General features: G+C 39.4%; 1 protein-coding gene across 1 annotated transcript; it reads right to left on the bottom strand.

The window, feature by feature from the left end:
* Positions 1 to 829: 829 nt before the first annotated feature.
* Positions 830 to 11,723, bottom strand: LOC132176335 (pleiotropic drug resistance protein 3-like). Its single transcript, XM_059588514.1, has 24 exons — positions 11,332 to 11,723; positions 11,072 to 11,195; positions 10,738 to 10,823; positions 10,007 to 10,091; positions 9,401 to 9,560; positions 9,220 to 9,296; positions 8,670 to 8,723; positions 8,470 to 8,560; positions 8,011 to 8,312; positions 7,646 to 7,927; positions 7,225 to 7,538; positions 6,687 to 6,847; positions 6,502 to 6,605; positions 6,269 to 6,422; positions 6,041 to 6,181; positions 5,821 to 5,894; positions 5,375 to 5,707; positions 4,989 to 5,279; positions 4,408 to 4,491; positions 4,148 to 4,281; positions 3,794 to 4,021; positions 3,105 to 3,276; positions 2,144 to 2,398; positions 830 to 1,105 (listed from the first exon to the last, which is right to left on the bottom strand). Exons 1-24 carry the CDS (start codon positions 11,718 to 11,720, stop codon positions 839 to 841), a joined length of 4,362 nt encoding a protein of 1,453 aa, XP_059444497.1. The 5' UTR covers positions 11,721 to 11,723; the 3' UTR covers positions 830 to 838.
* Positions 11,724 to 18,118: the final 6,395 nt, after the last annotated feature.

Genomic DNA, 18,118 nt, shown 5'->3' with positions numbered 1-18,118 from the left:
TGACGATGAGTTAAGCTTTATAAACTCTACATCTATACATAGACGAGATTTTTCTAATTTTAGGTGGTGAACTAAGCGAATAGAGATTATGAGATTCTAATCTAGGTCATTCATTTAAAATGATTGGTGTAGAACGCAATTGCACATAGAAGAGAGAGAGAGGGGATTCACCCCTGCAATGATGGGGTGGTTCCTGCACGGAGAGTCTCCTCCCTCCTTTCCCTCCTCCAACGGAGGTTGCAACGAATGACAACAAGGAGAGGAGGACCCACCCCTTTTGCGGGGGAGGGGTTGGTCTCTTCAAATTATGTGAATTGTTTAACACCTTAAAAAGGTCATTTGTCATGGTTTCTTCCCCATGTTCCTATCACTTTTCAAGATCTACAGGTTGGCAAGGTGGTTTAATTAGTATATTGATATGTATAGAAACGCGCATAAAATAATGTATTGGGAAAATATTCTTACATCCTAAGATAATATATAAGATACGCCTATATGGCAACATCTTTACTCCAATTAGAAAGCTCAAAGGCAAGTATTGCCGAATGAGAAATGTTGCATACTACAGAAATTTCCTACAAGGCTAAGGTGGCAAAGTCTAGTAGCCATTAGATTAGAACTTGATAAAAAATAAATAAAAAAATCAATGGCTACTAGACCTTACCACGTCAACTTTATGGAATATTTGTAGGATGTTTGTGTGATATATGACATTTCTTTTGTTGGATTACATTGACGATATTCTAATGAAATAACACATGTGAAAATGTTCTTATCTGGAAAATAATTGGTAATAACAATTGTAACATCCAAATATGTGGATACCTCTTTACAATATTTACCTCCTTTGGAAGTTCAGTTTCCCAATACAGTATGCAAAAAGAGAAGCAAAGACAATGGGAAAGAGAATAAGAACAACAGCAACAAGACCTAAAAGATTGTGGTGAAACCCAAAGTAATCCTCTAAGAAGGCAGGAACTGTTTTAGTTTCTCCAAACACCGATATTTCTTTGTCTAGATCCCCATACTGGGAAGTAAGCATTCCATTCAGTGCCCAAGATGTGGGACATAAATAATACAACCAAAGCCACCACTTTGGGATATGCTGCAATGAGGGTGGAACAACATTTTTGAGTCAGTTTCACTGCTTGACACATCCATAGCCATGCATCCACACACAAAAAGGAAATTCATATGGCTTTGATTTTTGTTGTGAGTGTAGGTTTCCACATCTAGAAGGTATAAAGAAAGGGAGCAGTTGATATAATTAATTGGTTTTTGTTAGAAGAGTTAGGGTTTGAGTCATTAGGGTTTTGGGGTAGTTTGGTCATTAGGATATTTCCTTAATCCTATATAATAGGATACTTGTATTAGGTTAAAGATAAGTTGAATAATATAATAGCCTCCGCCTTTTGTGTCTAAATCGTTCATACAAATTCTATCATGGTATCAGAGCAAATAGGCTAACGCCAATTGTAGATCCTAGATTGCGATTTTCTTTTAGGTTTCTTATCATTTGTTTCAATTGATTTCACAATCACGAAACCCTAACTCTTCTAACAGTGTTAATCTAAAGGCTTAGATTTTTGAATTGAAATGGATTACCAACATGTATATCAACCTGCTTTTAGAAGACTCTCTAGACCTTTGTATCAGAGCCAGGTTCCGATCTTTTGTTCGAGATAAGATACTTAGCGGAAATATATTTATACCATTTGTGAAGTCTGGAGATCAACTAGCTGATATGTTTACAAAGTCCTTGTGTCGAAAGAAGTTAGAGTTTATTTGTTCTAAGCTGGGCTTATATGATATATATGCTCCAACTTGAGGGGGAGTGTTAGATGAGCATATTAGGGTTAATATATTATATGGGGTATTTTGGTCTTTGTACTCAATGTTACATTATATATATATATATGAAGTATGAGAGGAGAAGGCTACGTGAAACAACACAGCCTCTTCTTTCTTCTCTTTACATAAATCCCTCTAACAAGTTCAAATATTTACTAAGGTTATTTAGAGTAGAATATGGTCAGTATCAAAGCATATATATATACACATATCAAAGATTTAATCCCCTAAGAAACTAATGTAACTAAGAGAAAAAAGGAAAAAGAAAAAGTAGAACAGCTTGAAAACTTACTGGTCTTGGTACAATGAACCCAGAGAACAAATTCAGCATTGTGTAGGAAGCTGAAGCCACTATGGAAGCCACCTGAATATTTGGTGTTAAAGAAACCAGAAGCATTCCTAGGTAATTGAAGGATATCAGTGTACAGAACATGCTGTAGAATGACCAGAATATCTTATAGGCTGACCAGTAGTAACCAATCATAGGATATGTGATGATCACATAGAGAACTGCTTGAATGAACAAGTAGGGAATCTCAATTAGCACCTACAAAAATTGATACAAGTTACTTCAAATCCAACAAAGAGTCATATTCAACCCTGATCCTGATTTTACAGTTTTTAAGTAAATGAAAATTAGAATTTAAAAGGAAGATTGTACACTGTTGAATGAGTTTTATCCAAATTTCTAAATTTTAACAACTAATAAAAATATTTTCATTCAGATTCATTTGTAAAGATTTTTCATTCTCTGCTTAACCTCAACATGGCAATATTTTTAAAGAATTCGTCGATGCCAAAACTGAATGTTGAATCTTCCCAAAAGCAAATATCTAAAAGGTGAAAATTCATGCAAACATGATCACCTGAAATTAACATTCTAATTTATTGATGGTAAATATGATTTTCTTCAATGGATCCATGGTAAAGGGTAAACATGAGGCTGAAAAATGATGGGGAAGACATTCAAGGCAAGAACTCAAAAAATTTAATAATTTACTTTAGAAAGTGGTTGTTGTTGCAACTAAAACTTGCTTGATCCCTTGGCTTGAAGCTGTTGCATAAATTTCTCACATTGAGCAAAAAGTTAACTTCATTGTTATTAGACACAAAAGGACCACAAGGAAAATCGATCTACTAGGGCTACCAATAGTTCTTAAATTGATTTCACATGATGACTTCATGACCATGTTAAGTGTCTTAATGAATTTTATGGGAATAATGTTGAATCGATTTTCACAAGAGCTTCGAACCTGTGCCAATGAATAGGCCCACGAAGAGTACATTCCTGCAAATCTTTCTCGGCACAAAACGGTCCGCTCTGTTGCCACAAGGGGTATAACTGTCGAGCAATTGTTTATGCCAAAGAAGATGATGGCAGTGAACATTGAGCCTAGCAAATTGAAGAGGTCTTGTTGGTCGTTTCTACCAAAACAAGAAAAGATCATCAAGTCAGTCCTTTCAGTAATGACTTCTTCATATCATAGAAATTTAGGGAATAAATCCATATACGCAGACATAAAGTTTTGTGAATGATAGTATTGATCATCATAGAGAAAATAGTAAGATAAATGTGTAAAAATATAGGGGTAATTACCTTTTTCCCCTATCAACTACAACACATTGTCTCTTTGCTCCCATGAACTACAACGCATTGTCACTTTGACAGTCTGAGTTAACGCCTTTGTCTGACGGAAGAGGAGTTTTGAGCACAAAATGGTAGTTTGATGGGATCAAGCAGTAGGGTTGTCAGTTTATGGGGGCAAAGTGACAATGCATTGTAGTTGATGGGGGAAAAAGGTAATTATCCCAATATATTTGTAAGAATTGCATAATCTATCTATGAAGGAATTTCTTTATTGCTTGCAATGAGTGGGGGGTGATAAAGGAGTGGGAAGTAGCTTTAATTTATGAAACCATCAATTTAATCGTGCCAACTCACATTTTCTCTCCTTTCTTCCAGAAAAGTATTCCAAACAGCAGAGATGAGACAAACATAAAAATGATGCGCATCAAATTGTATGAAGGATTTCGCCAATAGGACAAATGCTGTTTCCATATGCATGCTTTGAACTGCTCCCAAATATTCTGCGGAAAGCGGGTAGGAAAATGCAATTCCCTCAAAGCAAGAGACGGTGAAGTCAATTGCTTAACCAACTCTTTGTTTTGCCTACAGTCAGAACAGCAAGATTCATGTATAAATATTTCCATATCAGACAAGTATTATGAACAAATCATCTCATTATTCTCTTCTATAAAGTGGCTTACAAAATGATGTCCTTCTCTGTGTACTTACTCATATAAGGTGGACCCTCTATAAATTTGTGCAAAATCTACACCAATTTCAGCTTCAGCAGATCTCGAAGTAGCTTCCAGAATCCATGTTGCTGGATTATAATTATCTTTAATAGCGGGCACCCCAGGGATACTCTTCAGCAAAATTGCCAGGAAAGGGGATCAGCACTAAACAATCATTTTTGTCACAGGCATGGTACTATAAATGATTGACAACAATGAAAGATTAGCATAAATGTAAAAGCTGCATAATTAACTGACCTCAAAGTACTCAATAACCTTACTTGAGTGCTGCCCTAATGGGCCAGAATAAATTACGCGGCCTCCAATTTTCATTAGAATCAACTGCAGTGATAGTTAGACATGAAATTGTTACCATATCACATCCATATATAGGATAATAAAAAATAGAATGAACATGATCATATTTTTTGAAGCAGGTCAAGGTCTTTGTTGTTTTAGGACTGGTAAAACTGAACATATAATTTCAAATTGCTAAAGACTAATTAAATATAACTCAATTAAATTTAGAAGATGGAACTGTAAGCTCCACTCATTTTATGCATTTTTACCAAAAGGATTTAGGGCGCAAGATCATGCATAACACATTACTTTGCAAAGAGAGATATACACTAATGAAGCACTGAGCTATCAGTCCATTGATAATGCAAGTAGTAACCTGCTTATGCAACACAAGGAAATACAACTAAAAAACAAATAGTTTATGTAAACTAAAGAAATGGGAAGTCATTTTCAGTCATACCAAGGGAAATATGTAAAAGTAATTTCCAGCCTTCTCACCTCATTCTATTGATGAAACTAGGCTATGGACATTATTTTACCTCATCAAATGCCTCAAAGATATCAATACTTGGTTGATGGATAGTGCATACAACTGTTCTTCCTGTTTGAGCAACATTCTTCACTGCTCTCATAACAATAGCAGCTGCCCTTGCATCCAAACCTGAAGTTGGCTCATCCATGAATATGATAGAAGGATTGGCAACAAGCTCCACAGCTATAGTCAGCCGTTTCCGTTGCTCAGTTGATAAACCACTAACACCTGGCATTCCTACTAAACAATCCTTGATCCCATCAAGCTCAATAGTTTCAAGGACCTCATTTACAAATTCCTGGGTAAAAATGAGAAAACAAATATTGATGCAATTTATTTCAATGATTAAGTTTGAGACAAATATATGATCATGCAGTAAAAGGGATTCCATACAGCTTTAGTATTTGAATCAATCTGAGATGGGAGCCGCAGCCAGGCAGAATATACCACTGATTCTTCTACAGTAATTTGTGGAGAATGTATATCAGTTTGCTCACAGTAGCCTGATATCCTAGCAAATATGTCTTGAACCTTTGGGTGCCCACCAATTCTAATCTCTCCTTCAATGGTACCACTGGTTTTTCTTCCAGAAAGAACATCCATAAGAGTTGTTTTTCCTGCTCCACTGACACCCATCAAAGCTGTCAGAATGCCTGGTCTGAATGCACCTGTAATATCAGAAAGGAGCTGGAGCTTCTTCTGCATAAAACCTCCCCTTTTCATTTCCTGAGACCAACATGATGGCAAAATAATTTTTGTCAGCTGTCATAACTCTCACTCCTAGTCCTTGTATTTTACAACTACCCAGATAATGGAGTAAATCTAGCTCTAATAATTACCAAAGGGGTGTCAACATAATACTGCACATCACAAAATGTTAAAGTCAAGGGCTTGAAAGGTAGAAACGTCCTTCCTGAAAAATTGAAAAGTGATAGAATTTGAAAGATGTGGGAAAAACATATCTAAACATGACCTAAGATTTGAATGAATAGTCATAACAAGCTGATCTAATGTTATATAGGATAAAATGGACCAATCAGGGCAAAAAGGCATTCTCACCCCTTCTAGTTTCTAAGGTAGTTTTAGGAGAAGCACCACTGAGTTTTTTCCTGTCTCCTTCCAAATTGTTGTGGCTGTCTCTTTTTCCTTGAAGTTGAAAGTACTTTTCATAAGAGATAAGAGCACGAGACTTTCCTGGAGCTGAATGTATATTGAAGTGCAGGTTAACATACATGTTTGAATATTTTGTTCTCTTAAGTGTCCATGTAAGCAATGGAAGATACTTACGCTTTAAGAAAGTTAATGCCAAGGTAAAACCAACATTAAATAGTACTGTGAACCCAGTTAAGGCACCAATTGATATCCAATAATAATAATCGTCAACGTTTAATCCACGACTTTCTAGTACTTCCCGCCCCAGGGTTGTGTTTGCAGACAGCTTCTATTGAAAAGAAAAAGCAAATAATCAGTAATTGAAGGATGAACAGCAACACATTTTTGTAAGAGTGATTAAACTTCACCTTTTCCCATCGAGGAGAAAGGAATTCATTCACAGTCAGCCCTATCTCCCCATATGACAGAGGAGAAACCCAAAATCCCCATTCCAACCAAGCGGGCATAGAGGCTGCAACCAAAAATATATAAGCACAATCATCTGAATACATTTCATTGGCTTGAATATGAGAAGTGATACTAAAACTCTTACATTTTGGGATAACAAAGCCACCAAATAATAAAACAAACATTATGGATAGGCTACCAGCCGTCATAGAAGCAACCAAAGTTTGGAATAGTGACGCAATAAATCGGAACATTGATATCGATGCTTGATGCACGGTCAACAGTAGAAGGAACTGGCGGAAGAACCTGAGAAACACAGATAGATAGATGCAAGAATTGAGATGGTTAATAGCCAAAAATCCTGCTCTAGAGAATTTAAAGGAAACAGCACTCATTAGCTACATCTTTGTGCCCAACCAGAATCATATTGATATTCATAGTATAACCTAGGAAAAATCAATAACCACCATGGAATGCTTCCCAAGTATAAGATCTCACACACTGATACAGATATATTATACATAATTGATCCAAGTGTCTTAGATGCTTCTAATAGCTCAAATGACTACAGCCACTTATCCTAGAGGCATAGTAGCATTCATATAAAGTTCTGAACCAAATGTAACAGAATATCGCGTAAGATTTCATCTCAAGAAGAATTGCACTTTTCATCTGGAACTCACCTTCCAACCTCAGGGCTGTAACCAATGACATAGTATGTAAGAGCTGTCCAGACAAAAGCTTCCAAAAATGAAAGTGGAAGTTTTAAGATGGCAGCTGGGATTGCATAAGCCCAAGCAGGATAAAAGAACAACTCTTTGTGTTTATAGAAAACTGCAAGTCTTGAGACAGTCATAGTCAGTTCTGGAAATCCATCAACAAGAAGAATTAGGAGCGCATAGAACAGTGACCCCATATAATAATTTGCATGGATCATGTCAACAGCCATTTGAGTTCGAAGTAAAACTGTCATTGCTATTGAAGCAATGATGACTAACTGCAGGTAGAAAGAATATAAAATGAACTTTTGAATAAGAGTGGCAGAATAGAAGCTAATTACAACTGGCAGAAAGTATTGAAGATTTCAAACAAAAAGAAAGCTACCTGTATTGATTTGAATACATATATAAAAGAATTCCTTTTCATTAGAAGAAATTCTCTCCTTGTGCAAGCTTTAAACAGTTCCCATTTAGTTAATGTGTATGGTCTAAAGGATAGAGCCTTCTTGTGGCTGTGAGACTTGTCAAATGGCTTTAAGAGCTCCTCATCTAACTTCTGGCCAAGATGGAAATCCTTAAATTTTTGTACGAACTGATCAACGGATACATAACTGTAAGGTTGATCTGTGTAGCACCAATACTGTGCTTGATCTTTTCTGGATATAACCTAAAGCAAAAGAAAATACAAGACCAGTTACACTTCATATAACTAGTTATAGTTGGAGAAGCGAATATGCACGGCAAATGTACCTCCTGAAGGAAGTCAGCAGCACCTTTTCTGTCCTGACACTTAAACCCACAAACCTCAAAGAATTTGAGAATACAATTTCGTGGGCCATGATAGACAATCTTCCCTTCTGCCATTAAGATAATGTCATCAAAGAGATCAAAGGTCTCTGGTGCTGGCTGAAGAAGTGAAATCAACGCAGTGGCATCAGTGATATGCACCAAATGCTGAAGGCAAGAAACAATCTGGAAAGTGGTGGAACTGTCTAAGCCATTTGATATTTCATCCATGAGTAGAGCTTTTGTGGGTCCCACGATCATCTCACCTACATTATGCAAAATATATCAAGAATCATGTTGAATTTAACCCCTTGAAATAATGCACAACTTAGTCAGGAACAGAATTTTACATATAACATTAACTCAAGTCTATAACTGTAAAGTGTAATCATCAACAAAAGCTTTGTATAATCGTCACATTACCTATGGTCAACCTTTTCTTTTGACCACCAGATATGCCTCTTCTTATGTGATCTCCAACCAATGTATCAGCACAGATATCGAGACCAAGGATCTGCAAGATATAGGAATTATAAACCAACTACCAAAGTTCAAGAAAGTTTCACCAACAAACAGATAAAGAAGAAAAGAGAGTGATATCTGAGAAGTGGCTAGAAATCTACCTTTAGCATGTAGTCTGTTTGAAGGGTAGTCTTCAATCCCTGAACCGATATTGCCTGTATATACAAAACAATGCATCAAGAATTTTAGGATATAAAACATTAAAAAATACATAATGTATGAATGCCACATTTACTAGCACATAAAATAAATCAATTGTTGTCTAAACATTTTCGGTAATGATGATCTAACTGAGTCCAACCTTATATAAAGCTGAATGGCAAAAATGGATTCAGGTACCCAACCCCAAGGAGTCAGGATCTAAGGCTGTCATTAAGGACAATAGGAGAAGAAATAAAACATCTTAACTACTGGTTTCCCTCTTAAGCCATTTTGAAATATTTTCTTTTATTTCCTTTCCTTCTTTTAGGAACCAAACAAAGCAACATGATAAACTTTACTCTTATATGTGCAAGAAACAAATTTATTCAACCACATCAATGTCTGCAAAGTTATTTTGTCCTGGGTCTTTTGGTTTTGCTAGACTTGTGAAAGCATAGTGAGCAAGTATGTAGACATGGATGAGAAAGCCTCATGTATGCAATATGGCACCTTCATGTAAGTGTCTATATCAAGATCTGGGATAATCCCTGCCTGCTTCTCCCTTCGACTGACTTCCATAATGATTTCTTCCATGCATAGATGATAAATTACAGATCAATATCAATTTGAAAACCTGTTGACAATGGTCTTGCATCAAATCACCATTTTTGTGCATCCAAGGAGTTCTTACCTGCTCGGCTTCCTACACCCTGACAGCATGCAGAGAAATCTAGCGTTTCCCTTACAGTCATCTCTGGAATATGCAGGTCATATTGGCTTACATATGCTGAGGTTTTCTGAGGAACAAATTCTTCCAGCCTACGACCATTGTAAGATATTTCCCCCATAACCTAAGAATATAGAAACCATTGGAAAAAGTAAAAAATAAAATTTATAAGGCACACACATCTGCGATAATGTTGTATATGTTAATACTAATGTAGATAGAAAGAATAAAAGGCCCCCATAATTAACTATATTCTGTTTATGGGTTATGTTGTAAGAATGTGCCACTATAAAATCTACTGTGCATTAGTTCAAGAAGAACCAAGGTATACAGTCCTCTGATCAAGTTAAAAGAAGCATGAATTAGTCGAATAGTTTGGTGCATATAACCATGTGCTCACAGGATTTGAAACAAATACTGGTCATTTGAACCCGACATTACATGAAAAAATAATTTAGAGATAGCTTGACTGTCTTTAAAAGTTCAAAAGCTGTTGTATTGTAATCGAATTCTCTAAATGCTTTTGTAGGACATTTTGAAGGTCTCAAACAAGAAGCTCAAAGACAGAACCTTTAGAGATTGGCTTAGCTTCCCTGACAGAGCCAACAACAGTGTGGTTTTGCCACACCCTGGGGGACCAAGCAATAAAGTCATCCTGCAGAAAAGATAAGCCAAAGTTAGTCAACTTTTACTTTGCTTGATCTCTCTTCTTAACTTGTAATCAAAAAAGGAGTTCAAAAAATTAAAAAATATTTCCTCTGAAAGATAAATAAATTGAGATTGTTTCATTTTTCTCTCAGTAGGAAATGAGAAAGTGAGTTAACCAATTGGAGGAAGATATCATTCAGAGATGAAGATATCTGCTAATCTCTCTATGGACAGAAGGTAATTTTTTTTATACGTCCAAGAGATACCACTGAGGAGGTTTCCAGGACCTGGGTCAATTACAGTCTCAAAAAGTAAAAACAACCCCTTCCAGTTAATGACTTGCATTAGAAGATATCATATGGGACTAACTGAACTGAACCTAATCTATGTTTCTTTTGATAGAGGGTAAAGCTAATGGCTTTCTTCATCACCTCCTTGTATGCAATATCACACTACCAAATCAGACAAAATCTAATACGAAAGGATATTCGATCCTAAACAAATAATGTTTTAATCTGAAGGGGTCATATATATCCACTATTTCCAAACTTGTAGCAACAAATGGAGCTTTAGAAACATTATATTTTGTAACAGACTATGTTTTTTATTTGGTGAAAGATAGTTTTCTTAAGGTGACAAATTTTGCTAGATACCTTCCCGGCTTAATAATGCCACTGACATCTTTGATGATGCTGATCTTTGCTTCTTGAGTTTTTGAACCTGGCAGCTTGGCAAGGCCCTGTCATTCAGTGAAAATGACAAATAAAAAATAGAAATAAAGCATTGAGGTATTTACAACAGAAGAAGTCCAAATCAAAGATCACTTTACAAGGAAACACCTCAACTACAACTAATGACTACCACCAGTATATAATAGACATGTCAATATTTGTTTTCACTTTCATGTCCCCATTTAAAAGATTGAGAGGGTCAGAAACTGAATTAAATCTAAATCTGGAAGCAACTCCTACAAGTGAAGATACTTACTGAAATTATGTTTGTTATGGTGTTCCACAGAGTGGGGAGGGGCTTGCCATGAACTACCTCACACTCTGCTTCCACACACAGATTCTCATATCTCACTTCCACAGTGGGTAATTTTACACCAACTCTACAAAGCAGAAATAAAAAATTAATGTTATGTTAGTAATGGCATTGACATTAAATTTCATGCATGTGAATGTTTCTGCAGTATGTGTACATACCGATGCATGTGTATCATGAATATGTATGATATGAATGCTTACTTGTCAATTCTCCTCTTAAGTTTTTGCAGTAACTGAAGATTATCATTTTCAATGTGTTTGATGAGCTTCTGTACGAAAATACTTCGTTCTTGAGCTCCGAGTTTGGTAACGTCAACCACGCGCTTCCCTTTATCAGTTTCATCTGCACCTGTGTCACCATAAACATCAAACAAAGCTGAAGTAATTCTCTCCATAGTGGGTAGTCTCTGAACTTCATCCCATTGCAACTCATATTCATCATTGCCATAAGTATCATGTTCAGACTTGACAGCTGTACCGCTCCGGAAACTTGAGGCGTGGCTTCGAAACGAAGACGTTATACTTCTTCCAATCTCTGCTAACTCGATTCGCAGAGATTCTATCTCATCTGTTCCTACCAGCTGAGCCATTATTTGATAAAATGAATAGCTTCAAACTCTTACAGATATATAAAGACAAAGATGAAAGAGAGAGGGGTAATGCAAAGTGCAATGTCATGTACAATCTCGGCAAGTTCATGGCTGTTGAGCATGCTGTTCATGGACACAGAATAATATGTATGAGGGAAATGAACATCATAATTTGACATTACACCTTTTCCTCGTATACATTAATTAAATATAAAATACTTTGCTAGATATGTCTAAACTTCAGAAAGAAACAGAACCAAACATAGATAATAACAACAATTTCATAACCAAGGCAGCATGGTTCATTCAGTTGGTGATAAATGATTAAATCTTTCTATATGGAAGGATTGGTACCATTGACTTTTCCAACCAAAGCATGACACAACATCTTTGTCATGGATCATGGTTTTCAAATTTATGGACCCATTGGAATAGGTCCAGTGCAATGAACCATTTCTATTTGCTTCAACTTGCAGATACTATATAGTCATGCAGGAAAACTTAGAAAAATTCGAACAGTTTTTAGGCCACAAATCTGGGAAGAACTCCAAAATCGTGAAGTCAATTCAAGAACTGTAGTTTATGTTCTATTATGCCTTGAAGCTAAAAACTCTTTTTTCTAGGCTAACGCTCGTTTCCCAAGAAGAGCCAAAGCCCGAAGTTCTTTTCTTTTTATCTGATTTTGTCAAACATATTCTCACATTATGACTTGCATAATTGTCTGCACGTTAAAAGCACTGCTAACTGCTAGCAACCCCACTAGCTTGAGTAGTAAGTCACTTGGCCGCGAATGAAGCATTACTTTTAAGGTTTAATCGCGCAAATGATTTCTTGGGGTCACGCCCGCGGGTAAAAGCCCGAACTTTATCCTATTCGTATGGAGGGGTGCTTTGCACAGTGATCTGGTGATCTAGTCACGGCAAAACTACGGAAACCTCGATTTAAAAAAAAAAAAATGATATCCGTCTATTAGTAATTTGTAAAGCACATTGAAGAGGAAGAGAATTTGTAAAAAATGGTTAATCAATTGTTAGTACATATAAATGGGGATTTGCTAGATTTGGTTTGGGAAGGTTTTCATGTTCAAAGAGAAAAACGAAGAAGGTGTCTTATACCTTTGCGTTTGCACACAACAAATGAGCGCAACAGGGACTTCCAAATCTGGAAGAGTTGGCCCCACTCGGGAAATAACAGCAAAGCTGTAAGAAGAGTGTGAATAGCGTTGCATTTGGCTAATTGGGTTGCTGTAACTGAGCTCTCAGACAAAGCAGAGAAGGAATAAGACTATTTATTTGCATCTTGTTTATACACAACAAAAACTGTCACCTTTGACCTTGCAAATTTGGTCGTGTTAGGAATTAGATTAATGCTTAATGGAGAATGGCATAGAACATGCCCGGAATAGAGGGTATTTTTTAAATCTTAGATACCAAGAATTCTTCAACCCTAGCATTCATTAAGATCCCCTCCAATTATTCAAAATTGGAGACTCTCATGTTACGAAATCGTGGCCCTTCATTTTAAATCTAACGGTCTATAAAAATCTTTTTTTTTTTTTTTTTTGATAAGTAAGTAGCTGGTTTTATTAAAAGCGTAAGGCGCCCCTAAGTACACTGGAAGTATACAAGGAGGAACACCTAACTAGAAAGGGAAAAACGTACAAGGAAATCATCATAGCTAACCGAAATCGGGAAAACAAACGCTACAGTCCAAAGATACAGACTATGGAAACAATAGGATAAAAAGTCCTCGAAAGACCTCTCCACATCCTCGAAGCACCTATTATTTCTCTCTCTCCAAAGACACCAAAAAAAGCAAATAGGCACCATCTTCCAAACTGCAGCACTCCCCCCTCTACCTGCAGACCACCAACAGGCTAGCAACTCAAAAACCCGACCAGGCATCACCCAAGATAACCCAAAGCGGCCAAAAAAGGCACTCCACAAAGCAGACGCCACCTCACAATGGATAAGAAGATGATCAACTGTCTCCTCACTCTTCTTACACATCCAACATCTGTTTACCACAATCACATTTCTCTTTCTGAGGTTATCTAGGGTCAGAATTTTCCCCCAAGCCGCCGACCACGCAAAAAAAGCTGCCCTTGGAGGAGCCTGAGTCCGCCACACACTCTTCCAGGGGAACCTCCTCCCTTCCGAGCATGCTAAGGAGAGAAAGAGAGATTTGACCTTGAACGAACCTCTTTTGGAAGGGGTCCACCATAATCTATCTTCCGACCCTCTTCTCACTCCTGTAGAATGTAAAACCTGGAAAAAGGAGGCAAAGGCCTCCACCTCCCAATCATGAGCCTCCCTCGAGAAGCTCACGTTCCACTGGTTGGACCCCCCTAGCATCTCCACATTATCCGCAACTGAGGCTTCCTTCGCACAAGCAATACTATAAAGGATCGGGAAAGCTATCTTGAGAGCTGAATCTCCACACCACCAATCATGCCAAAAGCTAATCCTAGACCCATCCCCCACTGCATATCTCGTAAAGCCTTTGAAAGTTTCCCACCCTTTCCTAATATTCTTCCATAACCCTACCCCAGAAGCTCCTCCAGGCTCAACCGAACACCACCCTCCCCACAAGCTTCCAAACTTCGCATCTATCACAACTCTCCACCAAGCTTCTCTTTCCGCCCCATAGCGCCACAACCATTTCCCCAAAAGAGCGCGGTTGAAGACCAATAAGTTCCTGATCCCCAACCCTCCTTCCTTGATCGGAGTGCAAACCTGCGACCACTTCACCAAGTGGTATTTGAACTCTTCGCCTATCCCTCCCCAAAGAAAATTGCGTTGAAGCTTCTCAATACGCTTAGCAACACTCACCGGAATAGGAAAAAGAGACAAGTAATAGGTGGGCAGGTTAGCAAGAGTGCTCTTAATAAGGGTGACCCTACCCCCTTTCGACAAATACAACCTTTTCCAGCTGGCCAACCGATGTTCAATCTTCTCAATCACTCCATCCCAAATATGCTTGGACTTATAAGAGCCTCCCAACGGGAGACCAAGGTACTTCACTGGCAAAGGAGCTGCCTCACACCCTAAAATACCGGCTAACGAAGCCACTTGCTCCACATTCCCCACCGGAATAATCATCGACTTAGCCAAATTAACCTTCAACCCGGAAGCAGCTTCAAACAACAAGAACAAACTCCGCAAGTAGCGTATCTGGGCAGGCCTATCATTGCAGAAAATCAAGGTGTCGTCGGCAAATAACAGATGAGAGACTGTAGTGTTGCCGATTTTGAACCCTTCTAACAACCCCCCATGAACCGCCGCCGAAATCATCCTACTCAGAACCTCCATCACAAACACAAAAAGCAAAGGAGAGAGAGGATCCCCTTGTCTCAACCCCCTGGAGCTACTAAAAAAACCTTTAGGGGACCCATTAACCATAATCGAGAACCGCACCGAGGAAATGCAATGTTGAATCCAAGAACACCAAACCCCTCCAAAACCACATCTTCTTAGCAAATACATCAAGAAGCCCCAATTCACATGATCGTAGGCTTTTTCCAAATCCATTTTGCAAATGACCCCTGGCTCCCCAGATCTCAACCTACTACCAAGGCATTCATTAGCAATCAAGATAGGATCTAGAATCTGTCTACCTTTGATGAAAGCATTTTGCGACTTGGAAATAATCTTGTCCAACACAACCTTCAATCTATTTGCTAAAACCTTGGCAATAATTTTGTACATACCTCCCACAAGGCTAATCGGGCGAAAATCTTTAAGGTTGATGGCACCGGGAATCTTCGGAATAAGCGAAATGAACGAAGCGTTGAGGCTCTTAACAAACATCCCGCCAGCATGGAAAGCACTGAAGACCCTCATAATGTCCTCCCTCACCACATCCCAACAAGCTTGGAAGAATGCCATAGAAAAACCATCGGGGCCCGAAGCCTTGTTGCCATTCATCTTAAACACGACCTTTCTAACCTCTTCCTCTTCAAACTCTCTCTCCAACCAGCTGGCCTCTCCCTCCGAGATGGAATCCAAGGAGATACCATCTACCAAAGGCCTCCAACTGCGTTGTTCAGCAAAGAGCTTTTGATAGAAATCCACAATGTGCTCACTAATCTCATCCTGATTTGAAGAAAGATTATCCCCAATCATGAGATTCTCTATCGAATTATACCTTCTATTAGAGTTGGCTATGGAATGAAAGAATTTAGTGTACTTGTCCCCTTCCTTTAACCAAGACACCCTCGATTTCTGTCTCCAACTTATCTCCTCCATAAGAGTACACTTCTCTAATTCTTGAACAACCTCGGCCTTCCTCGCTAATTCCTCCACATTCAAAGCCCTACTTTCTTCGTGCTCATCAAACACCCGAAGATCTTCAAGAAGAGTCCTCTTATTCCTCTCAATGTTACCAAACACCTCCTCATTCCAAGTCTTCAAATTCAGCTTCAAGGCCTTGAGTTTGCGAGCAAGAACAAAGCTCGGCGTACCTTGGAACTCATAAGAATCCCACCATTGTTTCACTAAGGCAACAAACCCTTCCTCTTTAAGCCACATATTCTCAAACCTGAAAGGCCTTTTCCCCTGGGAAATCTCCCCCAACTCAAGCATAATTGGGAAGTGATCCGAGCAAAGACGTGGAAGCCTTTTCTGCCTCACCCCTGGAAACCAAGCTTCCAACTCTGGAGAAACAAGAAACCGATCAATCCTAGACCATAGCGGAGGGTCTTGAGAGACCGACCAAGTACAAACACCCCCTACAAGGGGAAGGTCCATAAGCCCTTGTTCAGAAATAAAATCTGAGAAACCCATCATAGCAGAATCCAGACGAGCTCCACCCGATCTTTCACTAGGGAATCGAGTAACATTGAAATCTCCCCCAATACACCAAGGCAAGTTCCACCAACTAAGCACGCCAGCCAACTCATCCCAAAGGAGCCTTCTATCCCTATCAATATTCGGACCATATACCCCTGCAAACGCCCACACAGAGAGATCTGCCACGTTCCTGAAAGACAAAGCCAGGGTAAAATCCCCTATACAGACGTCAATCTTCTCCACCACCCTAGTATCCCACATGATTAAAATACCTCCCGAGGCCCCATTAGAATCCAAACAGCACCAATCCACATGATTTCGCCGCCATAAACTGCGAACAATGCTTCTAGACATACCCTGAATCTTGGTTTCTTGAAGACACACAACATCTGCATTCCAATCCCTAAGTAAATTACTCACCCTTAAGCGCTTATCCCTCTTATTCAACCCTCTCACATTCCAAGAGATAATGTTTATCTTCATAACACAACTACATTCCCCCTCCCTTTCCTGCTTCCCCGAATCGAGCTCCCACTTCTGCATCATAATTCACCGAACACTCCAAATTTCTTATCTCCCTTTTACCCTTAGTGCCGCTACTAGAAGTAGATACCATCCCATTATTTCGGCGCTCCTCTTCTAAAGAATTTAACAAAGCTAACAACTGCAGCTTATGACCGGCAAACGAGATCCCCACGATCGGATATATCTCATTGGCACACTGAATAACCCAATCGGAAAAACCTGCTGCATCCCCTGAATTAGGACCATAGCTGTTCAACGGCGAAGGCCCCTCTGTTCCACACTCCTCTGCCCTCCCGTCTTCCTTACTCCTATCATCATCAATGACTTCACCCCCACAACTCTTAGCTACCACCTCCTGCCCAGCCTCTCTAGACTCAACCAAGCCTGAACACCGGAATCCAATAATTGAAGGATCATCATCCCAAATATGCAACCCACCAGAAATCCTTAGTTCCTGCTCTTGACCCATTCCCCCACTAGCCTGACCGACAACCTGGAGCACTTCACCGCCACACCAAGGAACCACCTCACTGCCCTCACCAACTGTACCAGTCATCACCGGCAACTTCTGGGGCGAAACAGTATCCCCACCACCCAAAACCACCATCCCCAGAACTCCAATAGCTTCAGATGTCTCCCCAGACTCGGCCCACTCAATTTCCTCACCGGCATCTACCAAAAATGGCCCCTCCGGCCTTGTCTGGCTCGACCGGAACTCCCCTTCGTCCGAAATCACGCTCGCCGGAGCACTGAGACACTCGCCGGCCCTCTCTGACTCGCCGGCGACAACCTCCAACGGCATCTCCGGCTTTGTCTGGCATGGAAGCACTCTCGCCGGCGTGCAGCAGCGAATTCCGGCCAGCCTCGCCGCTTCTCTGCCACCAGGAAGCTCACCGGGACCATCACCAGAAAGGTTCACTGTAGCCGACGGACTCACTTCTGACTGCATCCCTCCTGCCGCCGACGACGAAGCACCTGGGTCACCTGCCGGAGACCTTCGGCATCCCTCCTGCAAGTCGATCTTGTTAAACACCTCCGGCGCTCCCTTGGGTCTAGCCCCTTCTGGACCAGACGTGCTTGGGC

Source organism: Corylus avellana, chromosome ca1 (genome assembly GCF_901000735.1).
Source record: "Corylus avellana chromosome ca1, CavTom2PMs-1.0".
NCBI lineage: Eukaryota > Viridiplantae > Streptophyta > Magnoliopsida > Fagales > Betulaceae > Corylus > Corylus avellana.
This window is presented reverse-complemented; position numbering and strand designations above follow the sequence as displayed.